General features: G+C 41.8%; 1 protein-coding gene across 3 annotated transcripts in view; it reads right to left on the bottom strand.

Moving 5' to 3' along the window:
• Positions 1-6,905: 6,905 nt before the first annotated feature.
• The window catches only part of DUSP22 (dual specificity phosphatase 22), a 109,803-nt gene continuing 95,176 nt past the window's right edge, over positions 6,906-21,532 (bottom strand). For 2 of the 3 annotated variants that reach the window (XM_036072467.2, XM_078055613.1), the window contains exon 9: positions 6,906-8,383. In XM_036072467.2, the coding sequence (XP_035928360.2) occupies positions 8,251-8,383 (133 nt within the window). In that variant the 3' untranslated portion in view covers positions 6,906-8,250. The remainder of the gene's footprint in view (positions 8,384-21,532) is intronic. The other variant, XM_078055617.1, reaches the window with a different exon arrangement.

The raw sequence follows: 21,532 nt of genomic DNA, 5'->3' as shown, positions 1-21,532 counted from the left end.
TATACGCAAAGAAGGTAATGGCTTTCTTGCCTGTGATAATGTGTGCTATGATAATGAAATGATGCTTAGCACAATGCTTGGCATGTCCCAAGTGTTCAACAAATTGGGATTATTATTATTTATGTTGTGCTTCAACATTTAAGAAGTTTCATAGACTTTATCTCATTTGATCTCCCAACCAAATATCTGCCTAGTGGGCAGGGCAGGCAATATTCAGCCCCATTGTACAGATAAGGAAAGAGGTCCACTGAGGTCCAATGGTTTGCCTAAGGACACATTCTGACCAACAGTTCTTTCTCCTAGTCTACAGGTATTTAGCTGCTTGCATTGATATTTCAGAATCAGCCTCTGAGTGCAGGCCTGTCAGTCTGGAGGTGGCATTTTCATTCCAGTTGGGCACTCACTGGTTAGGACAACTTGGGTGAGAGGCAGTCTTCCTGACCTTGTTCTCCTTGTCTGTGAAGTGGAGGCTGGCAGCAGGCAACCACTAAACCTTCTTCCAACCCTAAATAAATTGTTTTCTTATTTCTGCTTTAACTTGAAACCATTAATGACAGTCCAGTGGCCTTTTTGGTTATGGTAAATTCTGAGTAAGAAAAGCTCTGTTTTCCTTTTTTTTTTTAAGTCACTGACCTAACCACTGGTCTTCATTCTTCTTCATGAAGCTATATTCACTTTGAGGAAACTGAAGGAAAAAGGTACTGCTTCTCAGCCGCTACTCTCAAGTATTTAATCCTTTGGGGAAAAAAAAAAAAAACTAACCTTATAAGCAACTTACATAGGAGAGGAGTCGGGATGGAATACTCTGGAAATGAAATTATATGTTAAATGCTTTCACTGAACACCCAGTTTAAAGGAATTGTACTGATCTTTCTTTGTAAAGTGATAAATTCTAATACCAATATGGTATGTAAATATGATTTTTTTTTTCATACAGAGTTGCATACACTTTCCCAATTTAATTTGAAAAGTGCTTTGAGTTTCTTCAAGGAAAGAACTTTGCAGAGCTCCATCATGAGCATTTCCAGAACACAGGCTGTTCAAGACTAGCTTGTGAACTCTTTTGGGCCACAGAGCTAATATATGTGGTTTTTCCCTAGGCAGAGTATAACCCACTTTCAGGCTTACAGGAAATTGGACTGGTCATTTTAATCAATTATGTAATAAAAAGTCACAAAGTCAAAGACGCTAAGGCAATGTCGTCTCCTTTCCCTTTGTTTATAAACAACTGTTCCCTTTTTGTCTCCTCTTCTTGCCAGTATTCCAAGAAGCTTCCTTGTAACATTTCTTTTCTCGCTGACTTGTCATGCTCTCTACATAAGTCATGACGTGGTTTTTAGCAAGGGACCGCTTGATTCTGCCAACTCCCTTCACCAAGCCAGCAAAAATGCAAATGCAATAACTCTGGGTGTTTTCTGAAAATTGAAGCAATAGGTGAAAACCAAATAGGTTTATCTAATTCCACCCATTTGTACCAGTTCATCATGTTGGGTTATACTAAAGTTCATGAACTGTCTTTTCAGTTGAATACTGTGAAAAAACACACCATTATTTTTAAATGAAGTACTACTTCTGAGAGTTGGGGGCGTTTTGAGTGGTAGAGTATATCTTCAGGAAATGTTAGATTATGCTCTGGTAGCAAATCCCTGAAATCTCAGGGGCTTACAACCATGCAGGACTACTTCTTGTTTACATGAGTTATCCACTGGCTGGTTATCACTACTCTGAGAATCCAGTGCAACAAAGCAGCATCTATCTAGTACATTCCTGGTCACATAGCATAGAGTAATGATACAGGTAAAACCACATAACTGATTCATAAGCTTTACATCACCGTGACCTGTGTTCCCGTTATGAGGTAAGAACAACACTGAAGGAAGAATTGCCTGGGAGTAGCAGGCAATGCCTGGCCAGAAGTCCTTGAAGGACCCAGGTGAGAGACAAGTTCTCAGACAGGGGCAGGTGGAGAGGTAATTAGAAGAAAGAAGAGTACATAAAAGGTTCTGTGGATGTGGTATGACAAGGTAGGAGTCAGAGATAACTGGAGAGTTTCCAGACTCAGAGATTGGAGGAATGATATGACCAAGAACCTAAATAAAGAAGTCTGGAGGAGGAAGAGGTTTATGGGAGACTAGACAGAGGACATTTGAAATGACATCCCAACATCCAGGCTTAAGTGCTGTATTTCCTTTGGGGTCACTGTCTCTTTGATCCCTTAGCATTTGGAAGCACAGAATTATCTCTTGCTCATCTTTGAACCATAGCATCTAAATGTGCTGAGTGTCTTGTAGCAATGAGCTCTAAAAATGAATGTGTCTTGCCTTTAAGGGGATGCTTTTGGGGACAAGAAAACAATGGGATCCTCAGTTAAAGACTGAGGAGTTTCTAAATGGTGAAACAGCAGCAGACCTGAAAATGGAGGTTAGGTTGTGGGACTTATAGGAATTAGGGAGTAAATACCCACAGGCTAAATACCTATGGAGTCAGGAGAAGGAAGCAGGAGGGGCAGGAAGAGAAGCTAAGATGCAATGCCTACTAGAAAGGCCTCAGCCAATGTTTCAGAGAGGTTTAATGGAAGAAGTGATCTTAGAACAGAACTCTGATGCGAGAGCTGGGATTTCCCAGGCAGGGCAGGGTGGAAGTATATTGCAGGTAGGGGAACTGTGGACAATGACCAACAGGCTAGAGAACCCAAGACCTGGTGTAGGAACTGGAGGGAGGTTTGGCACTTGGAGCTGGTGGAGGAGGAGTGGGTGGGAGAGGAGAGTCATCCCTCCGGCTATTTGGGGAGGATTCACAGAGGGTATTTTAGAGTGAGAAACTGTTGGTTCCTCCTTTGCTCCATACTTTATATGCTAGAATGGCCTCTATCACACAGGAGTTTAAGGGCTTTACACACATTAAGTGGTTTTTAGCAAGAGTGACTAAGTTTATTTTACCTTGGATATCAGGATACAAAAAATCCTCTTTTCAACACTCCTCTACATATGTTTAGCTCAAAAAATATTTTCTTTTTAATGTTCCAAGGCATTAATGAAGGCAGCTGATTTGTCCTGTTTCAGAAGTGTGAGGGGGCTACCCTGGCTAAGTCACGTGGCAATCTGATTTGGACAGTGGTTTTGGTATGTGCCCCACCTATCCTGTAAAGCCGCCAGCAGCTCAAAGTGGGCACCTTTGGAAGTTTGATGTGAGATCCCTGCTTTGGATCTTGAACTAGAATAAAGGGCTGACCCTCCAAGGGCCTTCTGTGCCTGCCTGGGGGGGAGTGGGTATTCCCACATGCCCACAAGGCCACACACTCATTCAAGCCTGGATATTTGTGAGGAGGACAGAGGGCAACACCAGGCCTGCCCCATCTGGCTTGGAAGCCCATCCCACTCCCCAGACGTGTTCTGATTGCAGATTAGAACTTCTGTCCTTTCAAGTTCACTGGTGAAGCTTGGAATTTTCCCACTAGACTCTTGTCCTGCTGGCAATGCCAGGCCTCATTTCTGCTACTTCAGAGAGGCTTGTGACATATTTGAATACAGTTTCCTCAATCATTTTTCACTATAATCCAATGGAGAAGTTAAGCAGGCATTATGACTCCACTTTAGAGAGGAACACTTGAGATCAAGGGGTTTTTAGAGGTGCTAATGTCAACAGAGGGACCTGGGCAGTGAAGACAGCCCTCGGCCATGTCTTGCTGATGTCCGCAACCCCCTGTTTTTGACTTGGCACCGACCCATTTTGCCAGTCCCTTCCCAAGATTATCACCTCTGCCACCTCCATTTGCTTCCATTCTCTCCTCAGGGTGGTCCTGAGGAAACAAAGCCACACACACTTGTCCTTTCTTGTGTTTTGGTAGTCCTGCAGGCTTGGCTTTTGCCCCCTGCATTTTTCTTGCTAACTTACTCCTCACAGTGCAGAGTGCTACATGATTTTGCCCCACTTGCCCATCACCTCCACCTCCTTCCCCTGCAGAGAAGACAAGGCAGGAGATGCGATTGCCCAGTCAACTTCCTTTCCACCCTGTCCTCCTGTCCCAGAGGGAGTTACTGCTTCCACTTACAACTTGTTGATACAGCCGAATGAGTGAGTAAAGGAATGACTGGAGGCGCCACCACGATGCTTGTTCTGTTTCCCTCTGAGCACCCATTGCAGTCAGGCCCAGGTGCTTGGTAAGATATATGTTTGGACTCTGCCTAGCCATTTCACCTCAAACCTTCAAAGTTTTGAAAGGGTACGTATGAGCAGGGTAGTAAGACTAGTGAAGGGACTCGCGGACCTGCAGGGATGAACATAAATCATGTTGGTGGCATTCAACTGACAGGTACAGTTGCACAAAATATTTGGGCATTCTTGAAAGGCATGTGTTGTTGTAAGTTGTTTTCCATAACGCTTATCCTACAGCACCAGATAATGGCACTTTTTATGAACAGCAGAGGGCTTTTAGGAGGCTGATTCTGCTCAGGAATTCCCAAGATCTCCAGTGAGATGTGAGCCCTCCTCCCTGCTGACCTTGTGAGTGCCTCATCAGCCCTTCTCTCCTCCCATCCCTATGGGTCCTCTGTGAGCACCCCCCCTCCCCTGCTATTCAGGCTGTCTTTGTACTCCTGCAACACCTCCCAGGCATCCAGCTCACAGAAATAACTAACCTCTGTTAGTGAACTAACCTGTGTCCTTCATCCAGTTTAAACTGAAATTGTGGTTTTGAAACTCCCTTCAAAAACTCCCCTTTTCCTCTAAATGTTGTGGGTCTTTTCTTCAACTCTTTGCAAAATATTATTCAAAGCAAGTAGGCAGTACATTTTGAATAATCCCATGGACTTGTCTGTCCTTTTCTGCTCACTGAATTTGATACTCTGTTTTTATTTGGTATCATCTGTCAAGTGTAAAAAGGAACCAACTTCTATAAAAGATAAGGCATCAGAGGGGCTATGCTGTGAACATTTTAATTAAGCTTCTTTGGCAGATGTACTTTGCTTTTATCTTGAACAATCAATGTGTCACTATAGTCCCTAACTACGTAGTCACAGTTCATAAATGAATTCTTACAGGTTGTACATGGGTGTGTTCATCCTGGGCGACCTACATAGAACTTTTGGGAGGCTTAACATGCTGTATTTTGTGAGTCTGTGATTATATGAACTTTTTTATTTTATAAATTAATATGCTGTACCTTGTTTGGGTAAACTTTTACTGTTTATTGGCTTCTTTCTGTAGCATTTGTAACAAAAGTCCCCCCAATACACTCTTTTTTGCCACCATCTTTATAAATTTGAAATCGATATTCTTTTTTTTTTTTCATGGAAATTTCCCAATTCCTTCAATGTTTCTTCCTTTTGAAAATCAAGTTTAAGGTCCATCAATAAAATTAAGCTCCAGGAGAAAGGGGAACCCTCCTACACTGTTGGTGGGAATGCAAGCTGGTGCAGCCACTCTGGAAAACAGTATGGAGGTTCCTCAAAAAGTTGAAAATAGAGCTACCATATGATCCACCAATTGCACTCCTGGGTATTTACCCCAAAGATACAAAAGTAGGGACCCGAAAGGGTACGTGCACCCCGATGTTTATAGCAGCAATGTCCACAATAGCCAAACTGTGGAAAGAGCCAAGATGTCCATCGACAGATGAATGGATAAAGAAGATGTGGTATATATATACAATGGAATATTATGCAGCCATCAAAAGGAATGAGATCTTGCCATTTGCAACGACATGGATGGAACTGGAGGGTATTATGCTGAGCGAAATAAGTCAAACAGAGAAAGACATGTATCATATGACCTCACTGATATGAGGAATTCTTAATCTCAGGAAACAAACTGAGGGTTGCTGGAGTGGGGGGTGGGATGGGAGGGATGGGGTGACTGGATGATGGACACTGGGGAGGGTATGTGCTCTGGTAAGCGCTGTGAATTGTGCAAGACTGTTGAATCTCAGATCTGTACCTCTGAAACAAATAATGCAATATATGTTAAGAAAGAAAAAAAGAAAAGAAGAATGTAGCAGGAGGGGAAGAATGAAGGGGGGGAAATCGGAGGGGGAGAAGAACCATGAGAGACGATGGACTCTGAAAAACAAACTGGGGGTTCTAGAGGGGAGGGGGGTGGGAGGATGGGTTAGCCTGGTGATGGGTATTGAGGAGGGCACGTTCTGCATGGAGCACTGGGTGTTATGCACAAACAATGAATCATGGAACACTATATCTAAAACTAATGATGTAATGTATGGGGATTAACATAACAATAAAAAAATTTTAAAAAAATGTTATGAAACCACAAAAAAAAAAAAATTAAGCTCCAGGATATGTTTGATTCCCATGCTAAAACACCCCTTAGATGAATGTATATTTTGTAGGTGCTGTTTTTGCATTAACCTATCAAATAATTTTCAGGAAAAAAAAGTCTATTATTGAAATATTGAATTATCATGCATAGATCTCAGGAATTTTAGCACTCTCTTCACCATGGGTTTTGTAGATACATGTCTCCCTAGTATTTTGTGATGGGACTCCATGAACTCTGCTGAGGTGTATTCAGCCCCCACCCCCAGCCTCATAGCTCTTTCTGACTGTCTGAGAGAGATTTCTGTTCACTTTTCCATTTGTCCAGTTGCAGATATCTTAATGTGCAAAAGTATAACCACAGGAGGCACTTATTTTTCTAGGGGCTGCAAACCCCACTGTGAGACCAGGTCTCTTACAGAAATATAAGCAGCTGCCTTCATTGTGTGATTTCGGGGCACTGTAAGTCCCACTCACCCACCACACCATTCATTCCCTCTTTAATGGTGTCATGGGCTGTTCTCTCCGCGTGGCAGTAAACATTCCACTGTGTTTTTCGAGTCCCTTCTCCAGAGTGGTTTTGTGAACTGTCTAGGGCACCCATCCTCTCTCAATAAGACATTCTGCTGCAGGTTCCCTCCCTCTCCTGGGGAGGCAGAGCTTGCTAGAGCAGAGTCCTGAAATTGGCAACAAGGACACGACATTTCTCTTGTACCCATTTCAAGCTGAATTACATCCTGAATCTCAACAAAGCATGATTTTCTTCTGAGACTCTGTGGTTTATTTCAGATAGGGTACTTTTATGAGACACAGCACCAGGCACCAAGGAAGACATAAGGATAACCACTACATGGAGCCCACCACATTATGGGCCTGGACTGTGCACACACCATTTACCCACAGGAGGAAACACAAAGCAGAATGAAATATAATTATGACAAAATGGAAAAGGAGAAGGGCAACTGAGGAAATTAGAGAGCATCATGGAGATGGCATTTGACCTGAACCTTGAAATCACAAGGTTTCAATATCATAGAAGAAGAGAAAAGGACACTCTAGACTGAGACCAATGAGAACAAAGTCCTGAAATATGACAGAGGGGATGTTGGTAGAAGAGCATAGTCCAGGGTAGAGGTAAGGACTCAGGGTAAAGGGGACAGAAACGAGACTTGAAGCCCATTAAGGGAGACCATGGAAGGTCTTGAGACCAACTAAGAAACTTGTACTTTATTGGCAGAATGTTGGTTCTTTATCATCACTGTGATCCTAGAGATTCAGACTCAGTCAGTAGGCCTAGGAATCTGCGTTTCCATCAGACAGTGGGAATTTTGATTCAGAGGTTCCAGGACCACACACTTTGGACAACATGGGGCAGCAGGGAGGTACATTAACAGTTTGGGAGCAGGAAGTGCCTCAACCCAACTCAAGTTTCAGGAAGACAACTTTGCAGTGGGTACAACATGGATTGGAGGTACAAGAGCATGCAGGTGGAAGGTTTAGGTGTTTCTGGGTCTGGGGCAGGCCCTGAGGACCAAGGAGGTCACAGAGAAGGAGGCACTGGAGCAGAGAGTCATGGCTCACTGAGGTGTGGGCAAAAGAGGGAGACACCAGACATACTGAGAACAAGGAACAGGAAATGATGACAAAGAGTGACATATAGGATGGAGGGTGTTAACTGTGTCTTGGGAATTGGGGCTTGAGGCACTAGAAGGATGTTTGGGCAGATTGTCCTGTAAAAAGTAGTTGGAATTCAACTTTGGAAGCAGGTTAGGTAGGGGACGAGGCATATATGGCCCACTGGCAGACAGGGAGATAGCAGAGGACTCATTAACTATCTTAAACACAGTGGTTATTTCAGTTAACAGCAGGCTTCTCTATTTGCCTGCCCAAAACTTGTAAAGTTGGGGGCAGTGGGAGGTCAGGAGGAACTAGGTTTCCTCTGACCATGGATGCTGATCACTTCCCTCCAAGGAGGTTTCATTCAGTGCGGCTGTGGAGTGGCTCTGGGTGGGAACGACCCAAGGTAACTTCCTTTAAAGGCTGCTGTAGGTTCCTTTGCCCTGGAAGGTAACGCTGCTCTATGCCATGCCCAGTCAGAGCAGACTTGTTGGGAGCTGTGAGGGAAAGAAGGAAAACAGTCAGGTGCCAAGTGTGAGCAGGCAAAGGAGGGAAGTTGGGGGAGCTTCCTGTGAATATAGTGACTTTTTGGAGGATTCTTCTCCCAAACTGTTCTTGAAACATGAAAATGTTCTACCTTGCCCAGGAATGAGGGAGGCTGGGAGCCACGCATTCAGTCAGGGACCTGTTTGCCTGGTCTAGGTGGACTGTGGGGGAGGTTAGAAGTCTCCACAAATTGCCACTTTGGATCTGTTCTGCGGCAAACTGCAAAGAAGCCAACCTAACATCTGGTCTACAGCTTACTAAGTGTGGCTTTCTTCACTGATTCCTCAATCATGTGTCACTATAACCTGGTGGAGAAGTGAAGCGGGCATTATGAGCTGAGGTGCCTGATGTCAACAGAAAGAGCTGAGCAGTGAAGACAGCCCTTAGCCAAATGCCTCATTATGAAATGAGCCCAATATTATTAATATTGAAAAAAATGTTCAGCTTCACTAACAACCCTTCTGTCTGGAAAACTCTGCACTTATCTGTGCCTGCTCCCCGCCTTTCATCAGGCCTTTACTCAAAGATCACCATGCAGGGTAACCCTCCGAGCCAACACTTAGACACTTGCCTAATCTTTGCACATGGTTCTTCACAATCTACTTCCGTAACTTGTTGACACTGGTTTTTTTTTAACTTTTTTATTTTAGATTTAACAGAAGAGTTGCAAAAAATAGTACAGAGACTTCCCATACACCTAAAACAAAATGTTAACATTTTATTTTATTTTATTTATTTTATTATTTATTTATTTATTTTTATTATATTCAGTTAGCCACTGTATAGTACATCATTAGTTTTTGATGTAGTGTTCAATGATTCATTAGTTGCATATAACACCTAGTACTCATCACAACATGTGCCCTCCTTAATACCCATCCCCCAGCTACCCCATCCCCCAACCCCTTCCCCTCTGAAACCCTGTTTGTTTCCCAGAGTCCAGAGTATCTCATGGTTCGTCTCCCTCTCCGATTTCTCCCCCTTCAGTTTTCCGTTCCTTCCCTTATGGTCCACTGTGTTATTCCTTATGTTCCACATATGAGTGAAACTATATGATAATTGTCTTTCTCTGCTTGACTTATTTCACTTAGCATAATCCCCTCCAGTTCCATCTATGTTGATGCAAATGGTGGGTATTCATCCTTTCTGATGGCTGAGTAATATTCCATTGTATATATGGACCACATCTTCTTTATCCAGTCATCTGTTGAAAGGCATCTTGGCTCCTTCCACAGTTTGGCTATTGTGGACATTGCTATTATGAACATTGGGGTAAAGGTGCCCCTTCTTTTCACTACATCTGTATCTTTGGGGTAAATACCCAATAGTGCAAATTTTGGGTCTTAGGGTAGCTCTATTTTTAACATCTTGAGGAACCTCCATACTGTTTTCCAGGGTGGCTGCATCAGCTTGCATTCCCACCAGCAGTGTAAGAGGGTTCTCCTTTCTCCACATCCTCGCCAACATTTGTTGACATTGTTGATGGCTTATCTCGGCTTACTAAATCGTGAGCCCCATGAAGGTAGGGACTTTGATGCTCTTGCCAACCGGCATAGCCAGCACATAGAACAATTTCCACTCATATTAGATACTCAATAAATGTTTTCTGAATAAATGAGTAAATGATCATTAAAAAGAAAAAATTCATGCCCATTTAAATGAGACCAGAGACAAACCATGTGATACTCTTGACTCCAGGAAACAAACTGAGGGTTGCAGAAAGGGAGGTGGGTGGGGCGATGGGGTAACTGGGTGATGAGAATTAAAGAGGGCATGTGATATGATGAGCACTGAGTGTTATATTCAACTAATGAATCATTGAACATTGTATAAAAAACTAATGATGTACTATACCTTGGCTACTTGAATTTAAATTAAATAATAAATAAATAAAAAATGATACCATATGAAACAACATCTGTATGGCTGAAATAAACACTCTTTCTAGAAAGCAACTGAACATTCTTCAAAATGTTCATCTCAGCATTTGTTACTATAAAACTTGGAATTAATTTAAATATCTAATCATTGAGGAACAATTAAATAGATGTTAGTACTTTCACACAGTTGGGAAATTTATTTATGAAAATTTTTGTTAATTTGGGGGAAATGCTTATGATATAAAGTTAAGGGAAAAGAGCAGAATGCAAAATCGTATGCGTGATACAATCTTAACTGAGAAAAACGCACAAGAGTTAGGGAAAACCCCAACATGTGTGGTGAGGTCACACATTATTTATATAAATTGTTTTTATCTCCATTTTTTTTTCTGACGTTTATACTTTTAGGGGCATAAAAAGATATTATAATCGAAACCATCGAACAGTTTCTTAAGAACAGAAAGTTAACACATATTAAGATTGACTGACCATGTTGATTTATGTCAAATGTTATGACAATATCTCTTGACCTTCACTTTTACTCAATCCCTCAATCTACACCAGCCCTCCATTTTTTTCTTTCTTACTATAAAATTCATTCCTTAAACACATCTTTGATGCAAATTACTCCTATTTTCACATATGTGTCTTTTTCTGGATTGCTTGCAATGTGGTTTGCATTGAAGCTCTTGGCAGGGAAATCTAGAACTCCTTTGTCAAAATTCGAAGATGACATTCTGGGTTAGGTATTTTGGGGAAATACAAAGATATATTAGAGCATGGTTCCTTCCCTCAGTAAATTTTCAGTTGGGTAACTCTAGTTCTCTGGTCTTTACCTTGGAGGAACTATTTTTATTAAACCACCAATGATATTCTTTGGCAAAAATCCAAAGGCCTCATCCCTTTTCTGAGCCTCTGGGCCTGTGAGCTTCTCTGCTTATGCTGACCAGCCCCTTCTCTGTGACATCCCACCTAGTCTGGTCTTCAGCAGCATTCTGCACCCTTAACCATAGCTTTCATAATCCTTTGGGCTCTAACTGAACTCCTTTCCTGCTTCTCAGAATCTTTAGGCCTCACAATGTTCTTGAATCAACCCCGATTATCTGACCAAATACTTCAAAGATGTTTATCTTCATGACACCAATTACTCTCATAACCTTGGGCCCAGTGGCCTATGCTGCCCTCTTCAACCAAAAAAATAAACCTCAAAGTTTGCCTCTAACCTCTACCATACCCTTATTTCTTAAAAATTCAAGTGCTCTGTCTTCAGCAGGAAAGGCAGGTCTCTCTGCATCTGGGAATATTCTCTTCACAGCCGTAATTCAACCACTGAACCACAGCTTTCAACTTCCTCTTCCTGGACTGATCCTGCCTGTCCCACTCACCTTTAATAGGCTGTCCCTTTTCTTTGCACAAGGTTATATCTCAGAATATGTGTACTATCTATGGGCATTTTTTTTTAAAGATTTGATTTATTTATTTGAGAGAGAGGGAAAGAGAGGCAGAGACAGAGAGAAAGAGAGCACAAGCAGGGTGAGGGGCAGAGGGAGAGGCAGGCTCACTGCTGAGCAGGGAGCATGATGCAGGGCTCGATCTGGGACCTCCAGGATCATGACCTGAGCTGAAGGCAGACACTTAACCAACTGAGCTACCCAGGTGTATGGGCATGTTTTTTTAAGTCAATTTTTATTTATTTATTTTAAAAACCACCTTATTGAGGTATGATTGACATGTAAAAAGCTATACATATTTAATGTATATGACTTGAGTTTGGGGGCAGGTTTCACGCCTGTGAAATCATCATCACAATCAAGGCTATAAATACATGCATCACCTCCCAAAGTTTCCTCCCATCCATTATTATTATTATTATCATTATTATTTTGTGGTAAGAACACTTAACATATGGCATGCCTGCGTGGCTCAGTTGGTTAAGCTTCTGTCTTAGGCTCAGGTCATGATCTTAGGGTCCTGGGATCGAGTTCCACATCGGGCTCCTTGCTCGGCGGGGATATAATCAGAGATATAATTATATATCTCTCTGCCTGCCACTTCCCCTTCTTATGCTTTCTCTCTCTTTTACTAATAAATAAAATCTTAAAAAAAAACACTTAACATAAGATCATTCATCCTCTTAGCAAAGTTTAAGTATGCAGTACAGTATTATTAGCTATAGGCACTATGCTGTATAGTGGGACTCTAGAACTTACTCGTCTTGAATAACTGAAACTTTGTACCCTTTGACCACCACCTCCCTCTATCCCCCTCCTCCCAGCTCCTGGCGATTACCATTCTACTTGCTGCTTTTATCAGTTTGACTATTTTAGATTCTAATTATTATTGAGATCATACAGTATTTGTCTTTCTGCACCTGGCTTATCTCACTTAGCCTAATGTCCTCCAGACCCATCCATGCTGTCACATATGGCAGAATTTCCTTCTTTTTTAAAGGCTGAATAATATTCCATTGTATGTATATACCATATTTTCTTTATCCATTCAATATAGGCATGTTTTTAATCTTTGATTTGTGTATTTCTCTTGTAATATCCTTCTTCCCCCTAAAAGTTCTAAGGGCAAGAGTTGTGTTTTCTATGTCTTTGTTATTTTCCATAGGACTTAAAATAGCATTCTGTACAAAGTAATCTACCTGACAGGGAAAATGAGAATTTGGGAAATTTTTCAAATAAAGGTTATTTTTTCAACCTGCTATTGAGACAAATAAGATATTTGGGTTTGCACTATCTTAACTGTCCATCTACACTGGCCAAATTCAGGTGCTTTTTCTCTGATACTTCATGTTATCCCTATAGAAACCTCAGAGATACATTTTACTTGACTCTCAAGCTTTCCATATGATAACCAATTCCTGCCAGAGTTTAAGATTAAGCATCTCTTTATCCAACTCTTCCTATTTTGTTTTTCAGAGAGCAGATCACCAGAAATGTTTTTTTTGATGTTTCCTCAGTCTTAACTTGCTTTTCATGGCCTTGACACTTTTGATGGTGCTAGTCAGTTTGTAGAATGTCTCAAAATTTGGATTTGTCTGATGTTTTCTCATTACTGATTATATTGAGATGATGCATTTTTGGCAGGGATCCCATGGAAATGATGCTGCATCCTCCTCTGTGCATTCATATCAGGGGTATGCCAGCTGATAGATCTCCTTGGTGATGTTTCCTTAAGCACTTCGTTAAGGTGGCTTCGGAGTTTCTCCACTGCAAAGTTACTATTTTTCTCTTTCTAACTGATCAATCTCTTTGGGGAAATAAGTTGAGACTGAAAACATCCTGTTTCTTCTCAGGCTTAGCCCAGTGATTTTTGTATCCATCAGAGAATCTTGCTTGCAATGATTATTACGATCATATTTGTCTATTGGTGATTTTGTATTTCCCTTATTCCTTCCATATTTATTAACTTGAATTCTTATGTAAGGAAGAGTTGCTCCTTCTCTGTCATTTACCTGTATATCTACATCACTATAGACTCATGAATATTTTTTTCTGTGGATTAGAATACATTACTTGTAATGTATGTATTAGAATCCATTATTTATTTGTGAGATTATCCCTTAATCTCAAATTATTCCAATTTTGGCCAATGGGAGCTCATTCAAATTGTCTCTTGTTCCTTCCCTTTCTTTTTCAAACACTTTCCTATTTTCTGGCCCCACAAGTCTCAGGTTTATCTGGCATTTTCCCTGCTCCAAACCTGGAATCAACTACCTCTTCTTTTCTTTAAATTTAATTCCAGTATAGTTAACATACAGTGTCATATTAGTTTCAGGAGTACAATATAGTGGTTCAACAATTCCAAACATCACCTGGTACTCATCATGACAAGGGCACTCCTTAATCCCCCACACCTACTTGACTTTCCCTCACCTCCTCCCCTCTGGTTACCATCAGTTTTTTCTCTATAGTTAAGTCTGTTTGTTGCTTTCTCTCTCTCTCTCTTTTTTCCCCTTTGTTGGTTTGTTTTGTTTCTTAAATTCCACCTATGAGTGAAATCAATTAGTATTTGTCTTTCTCTGACTGACTTATTTCACTTAGCATTATACTCTCTGGCTCTACCCATGTCTTTGCAAATGGCAAGATTTTATTCTTTTTTATGGCTGAATAATATTCCATTATATATTGGAATCAACCACTTCTCCACAAAATCCATCTCTACATTTTTAAATCTCTGCTTCCCAATCATAGTTGCATTCCAGTCACCAACTTCTCATGGAGACTTTGGCCCCAGGAGAGTGGGGACCTTGCTTGTCTGGTCATGGCTATTTTCATACCACCCAAAGCAGCCCCTCACACAGTTTAGGAGCCCACTCTTATCTCCTTTGGGGACTTCTCTTTACCAGTAGAGAATTCTGGTGAGTGGCCATCAAAGAAATTGGTGGCTTTGAAGCAATTCCAGTTTTTGCCAGCCTGGGGAGCCTGAAACTAGGAACCAACTCTCTGTACTCATTTTTCTAAAAACAGTTTTTAATGCAACAGAATCTAGGGGAGCATAAGTCACTCTTAGACTTATGAGTCTAAGACTCATTACTTAGTCATGAGTAATTGTAATTGCTACAATTTTTATATTAATAGAGACCCACGGACATTTATTTTATTCTATGTATTAGAATCCAATATTATGATTATAATTATTTTTCTTCTCTCAGCTCTTCCTGCTCTTGCCATTGGGAGCTCTATCAGGTTGACTTTTATGCCCTTTTGGTATGTCCCCATTCTGTTTTGAGTGCTTCATTCTTTTCTGACTCCATAGGAGGAGATAAAGTGTTAAATGAGCAATTACAACAACACAGCACTACCATGCCTGAGGTGCTTTCATCTGATAGGACTGCCTATATGCTAAGCCTGTGGAATAAGGGATGGGCTAGGGGGCTGGAAATGGTAAGGACTGGTGCCTATTCCCAGGTACCATGCACAGGGGAGTGGACAGGATGTGCAGAGGAACTGAAAGAAGGACACAGGTTGAGTGCCAGTGTAGCATGTGGCTAGAGGACAGCTAAGTGGGGCCAGATGCTGGTGTGGGAAGTCAAGTTAAGGAGCTCAGACATCATTTTAAAGGCAATTGAAGCTTCTAGGCATTTTTAACATGGAGATTTTTAGGATTAAACTAGATTACATCTAGGATAGTGTTTGGCACATAGGAAGTATTCAATAAAGGGTGACTACAGCTGCCATTCTGCCACCATATCTACTGATACTGTTGCTACCATAATTACTGTTGCTGCTGCTACTACTATTACCACTACCACCACCACTGCTACTTCTATTGCTACCACTTCTAGTGCTGCTATTTCTACAACAACTACTACAACTATCCCTGCTACTACCACCACCACTGCTACTTCTACTGCTACCACTTCTAGTGCTGCTATTTCTACAACCACCACAACTATCCCTGCTACTACCACCACCACTGCTACTTCTGCTACTGCTACTGCTTTTACTGCTACTACTACTACCACTGCCATTGTTGCTACTCTTATTGCTACTTCTGCTGCTGCTGCTGTGACTATTACTTTTATGCCTTTATCCCCATTTGGGAAACTATAACCAAAGTTTTTTTTTTAAGATATATTTTATTTATTTGAGAGAGAGAGAGAGTGAGAACAAGCCAGGGGAGGGGCAGAGGAAGAGGGAGAGAATCCTCAAGCAGGCTCTTGCTGAATGTGGAGCCTGATGCAGGGCTTGATCCCACAACCCTGAGATCATGACCTGAGCCAAAATTAAGAGTTGGATGCTTAACTGACTGAGCCACCCAGGAGCCCCCCAAACTTTTGTTTTTAGTGAATTCTTTGTGAATCTGAAGGCCTCCAAATTGGATACTAGCCACTCCATTACGCCCTCTGTTAATTTATAGGGAACTTGTTCAAACTCAACGGATGCAGTGTGTGAGAGTCTGGGGAGTTGGTCCGAGGTCCTTTCAGATTAGAAGGAGCTCCGGTCTTGAGAAGACTGGCCTAGACATGAAGTCAGGACTCCACCTGAATCTTTATTACCTGCTTCTATGTCAGTCTTTGGTTCATGAAAAGTTGATTTCAATCCAAATACCTTTGCTCCTTCAGGAAGCATGTGTTGAGTATCTACCACGTGCCAAGTACTATTCTAGGGGCTGGTATGCAGTAGGTATAGGGCAACTCCTGGCCCCCTTAGAGTTTACATTGTTAGTGAGCAGAGCATGAAAGGGGTCTCAAAAGAATATATTAGAATATCTGTTTCTATTTTTTTTAATGCTGAACTCATCCTTCGCTTAGAGACAATGGTCCCATTTTGGCCATCCAGGTGGCCACCATGCTCTGTGATCCACACAGCAGGGTTGTAACAGGAGGTGGGCCTTCCTGAGGCAGATGCTGGCAATGGTAACCTCCCTGGTGATTTCAGTGCACTGCAGGGACCTCCCTAAGTGGATTTGTAGGTAAAATCTTCTGGTGTTAAGTAGACAACCCCAGAAAGAACTATTTGGAAAGAAACTATGAATAAAAAGCAGTAGTAAAAAAGAGCAAGCAAATAGAAAATGGCAGAGCCTGTTTTCCCCTGAGTACAAGCTCTTTGTCAGCTGCCTTTTCAGGTTAAAAACATTTGGTACTAATATGACAAGATCTGACAAGAAATCAACCCCCTACATTTAAGAGTTTCAAAATGGCTATTTAAAATATAGTTGCTGTACAATTGCACTACTGGATATTTACCCCAAAGACACAGATGTAGTGAAAAGAAGGGCCACATGCACCCCAATGTTCATAGCAGCAATGTCTGCAATAGACAAACTGTGGAAAGAGCCGAGATGCCCTTCAACAGATGAATGGATAAAGAAGATGTGGTCCATATATACAATGGAATATTACTCAGCCATCAGAAAGGATGAATACCCAACTTTTACATCAACATGGATGGGACTGGAGGAGATTATGCTAAGTGAAATAAGTCAAGCAGAGAAAGCCAATTATCATATGGTTTCACTTATTTGTGGAACATAAGGAATAGCATGGAGGACATTAGGAGAAGGAAGGGAAGAATGAAGGGGAGGAAATCAGAGGGAGAGATGAACCATGAGAGACTATGGACTCTGAGAAAAAAACTGAGGGTTTTAGAGAGGAGGGGTTCGGGGGATGGGTTAGCCCGGTGATGGGTATTAAGGAGGGCATGTACTGCATGGAGCACTGGGTGCTATACGAAAACAATGAATCATGTATCACTACATCAAAAACTAATAATGTACTGTATGGTGCTTAACATAACATAATAAAATTAAATTAAATTTAAAAAATAAAAACAAACAAAATATAGTTGCTGTAGAGTTAATGGCTGCATCCTCACAAAATGCATATGTTGAAACCCCAATGCCCAGTGTGATGGTAATAGGAGGTGGGGCCTTTAGGAGGTGATCAGGTCATAAGGGTGGTGCCTTCATGAATGGAATTAGTATCTTATAAAAGAGACTCCAGCCCCTTCTATCATGTGAAGACATAGTGAGCCAGGAAGAGGGTTCTTACCAGACATCAAATTTGCTGGTGCCTTGATCCTAGACTTCCCAAACTCCAGAAACATGAGAAATAAACGTTTATTTTTTAAGTCACCAAGTCTGTGGTAGTTGGTTACAGAAGCTCAAGTAAATGAATACAATATATTTCCACCCTCTGTCATTAACATTGAACTTCATACTAGATACATGTTTTACTCTAAGATATTAGCTAATGATTTCAACCCTATCCCAGGGGATGGGAAGGGTGAGCTTAAGTTTTTCCCCCTCGACAGAAATGCATTATGTAAAAGTTTGAAGTACACAGGCTTAGAATCACCCCAATCCTACACTCATCGAATGTATGATTCATTTGATAACACTTATGCCAGGCAACATGTTGGAAGTTGGGGGTGCTGAGATGAATAAGACACCAAATCAGCCTCAAGGGGCTCTCCACACATGCACACACACTGCATAATAGTGTGACAAGTGAAATGCCAGAAAGTTCCTGCAGGATGAAGTTCTGTGGGTGCAACAAAGGATGTAGTGGGGAAGCAGGGAGGGTTCAGGGGATGAGGAGATAAGTCCTAGAGGAGAGGGGGCTCAGTGGCCTCCCTCTGAGACAGAAGCAGGCCACACTGAGGGGTCAACTCATCAAGGAAGCTCTAGGATGTACAGTATACTGCAGGGACAGCAAAATGTCCCAGGAAGGACAGCGGCAGGCTATTGAGAAGGGCACATGTTTATGGCCACCAGACTCTGTCAAACTGTTCCACACACATCCCATTGTCCATGGCCCATGGGCCACATAGCTTCTCCCAGGGAGCTGAAGGACTGTAACAAATGCCCGATGAACCTCCCAGAAATTGCCTACAGACCTTGTGGTTTCCAAGTGAATCCCACTGTCCTGGGAAGGAGATTGCCACACATCTGTATGAACATACTGGCTTCATGGGGAGCCACCTAAATTGCAGTTTCTTTCACCCCAGTCCTACCCTCAGACCCTCCCCAGAGGCCACTACAACTGTGATTTGGGCCCCTCATTCTCTCTCTTTTTTTTTTAAGATTTTATTTATTTATTCATAAAAGACAGAGAGAGAGAGGCAGAGGGAGAAGCAGGTTCCCCACTGAGCAGAGACCCCGATGCGGGACACGATCCCAGGACCCTGGGATCATGACCTGAGCCCAAGGCAGATGCTTAACCATCTGAGCCACCCAGGCGCCCTGGGCCCCTCATTCTCTTAACTATTTATAGCCTTTATATGTCCATGTGTGAAGAAAAGATATTTTTGCTTGTTTTTAAAGGTTATAGAAATTATATTTGTAAGATTTTCTTTTATAGAAAAAAGTAAATATGACAAAATAGTAAATTACCAATTCTTATAGGGGGAACCTAGCTAGTTGCCATATTGTACTTTGTATGTTTTACATTTTTTTTAATATTTTATTTTATTTTATTTTATTTTATTTTATTTTATTTTTAGTTCTTGTAGATCATTTTATTAGATGACTTGGGATTTTCCAGTAAAGCCTGGGGACCCCAAGTGGCTGACAGCCCTGCTCCTCAGCTCCATTCCATTCAAAGTTCAGAATCCAGACTCTTTCTTATCAACTCCTTTGAGGCATTTACATGAGAGCTTACCAAGGGTGGGGTAAGTGCTCCCTCTGAAGCTGCCAGTGTGGTCCTGCCCACAGAGCCCATGTCACAGGAAGACATGCAGACCTGTACCCTCAGGACCTGCGCTCTTTGGATTCCTGTTGGCCTCATCCTGGCTCCAGGACAAGGCATGAATTCGTGGGGGCATTTTTGCCTCACACTCCATAGTACCTTGGCTCCTATGCAGTATGTGACAAGGTCAAAAACATGCCGATGGTGCTGCCACATTCAGTTTGAGTCCTGGCTGCACAATTTCTAATTATGTGACCCTGATCAAATTTCCCAGCATATTTCCATTCCAGACTGAGAATGGAAATATCAGTGCTAACATGACCCTGAATGACATGAGGCTTATAAAACCCTTGACAAGTTGGTGGTACCATCTTCCTCTAGCCATAATCCTGCTCTCTGTGATGGAGTAAAAAATGAAATAGAGCTACTTTCCCTTCAGGACCAATAAAAGTACCTCTTCTTCCTAATTATAATATTGTATGGGTTAAAAAAAACTCTTGTCAAAATGTTTTGTGCTTTTTCAGTGGAGGAGACAGTATATAAATACAAAAGAGCATGTTCTCTCATTTTGAGGTGCAGGAAGCCAGAGTCTGCCAAGCTTTGGATGACTTGGCAATATTTCACCATCTACAATTGACGTCACTTTTCCCTCCTGGTTGTACTTCAGGTCATGGTATGTCTCCAAAGTTGGGATAAACATTTCCTGAGTACCATTTTAAAAATAATAGTAATTGATGGGGTGCGTGGGTGGCTCAGTTGGCTGAGCATCTGCCTTCAATTTGGGTCATGATCCCAGGGTCCTGGGATCGAGCCCCACATCGGGCTCCCTGCTCAGCGGGGAGCCTGCTTCTCCCTCTCCAGCTCCCCTGCTTGTGCTCCCTCTGTCTCTCTCTCTGTCAAATAAATAAATAGTCTTAAAAAAATTTTTTTTAATAAAAATAATAGTAATTGAAATCCTTTTATTTAAAAAATAAAATATCTCGAAAGAGGACCTAAGAATGAGATCACAGAAGGCAGGCTTGAAAAGAGGAGGGAGGTACTGGGGGAAGGGGAACTGCCAAGCTTCATCCAGGGAGAAGGTTTGGGGGTAAAGTTCTAAAAGGCAACAGTTTCCTACTCTGTTTCTGAGAGTTTCTGGCTCCCAGAGACTTTTTAGTTTCTATTGGAGGCAAACATTTCCCAGGGGCACAGAGTAGCCACCAATGGAAGAACAGACACATTTTTTTCTTTTTTTTATGTTATGTTAATCACCATACATTACATCATTAGTTTTTGATGTAGTGTTCCATGATTCATTGTTTGTGCATAACACCCAGTGCTCCATGCAGAACTTGCCCTCTTTAAAACCCATCACCAGGCTAACCTGTCCCCCCACCCCCCTCCCCTCTAGAACCCTCAGTTTGTTTCTCAGAGTCCATAGTCTCTCATGGTTCGTCTCCCCCTCCGATTCCCCCCCCTTCATTCTTCCCCTCTTGCTATCTTCTTCTTCTTCTTTTTTTTTTAACATATAATGTATTATTTGCTTCAGAGGTACAGATCTGTGATTCAACAGTCTTGCACAATTCACAGAGCTCACCATAGCACATACCCTCCCAATGTCTATCACCCAGCTCCCCATCCCTCCCACCCCCCAGCCACACCAGCCACCCTCAGTTTGTTTCCTGAGATTAAGAATTCCTCATATCAGTGAGGTCATATGATACATGTCTTTCTCTGATTGACTTATTTCGCTCAGCATAATACCCTCCAGTTCCATCCACGTCATTGCAAAAGGCAAGATTTCATTCCCTTTGATGGCTGCATAATATTCCATTGTATATATATACCACGTCTTCTTTATCCATTCATCAGAACAGACACATTCTTAAGGGGACTAGGAAGCACAACACACAACAATTGCTCGTCTCTGAGAGTCTGAGAGCTGTGTCCACTAATCGGCTCTGGAGGGAGATGAACACTAATAATTCTGAGAACACTTCCCTTCTCTCATCATTGGAAATCAAATACTTATCTCTGGAAGAGTTTTTTTAAAGTCATATTGGGGGAGGAGGCCTTCACTTACATTTCCTTCTTGTAAT

This window comes from Halichoerus grypus, chromosome 9 (genome assembly GCF_964656455.1).
Source record: "Halichoerus grypus chromosome 9, mHalGry1.hap1.1, whole genome shotgun sequence".
NCBI classification, from domain to species: Eukaryota; Metazoa; Chordata; class Mammalia; order Carnivora; family Phocidae; genus Halichoerus; species Halichoerus grypus.
Note: the sequence above shows the minus strand (reverse complement) of the source record. Positions and strands in the feature narration are given on the sequence as shown.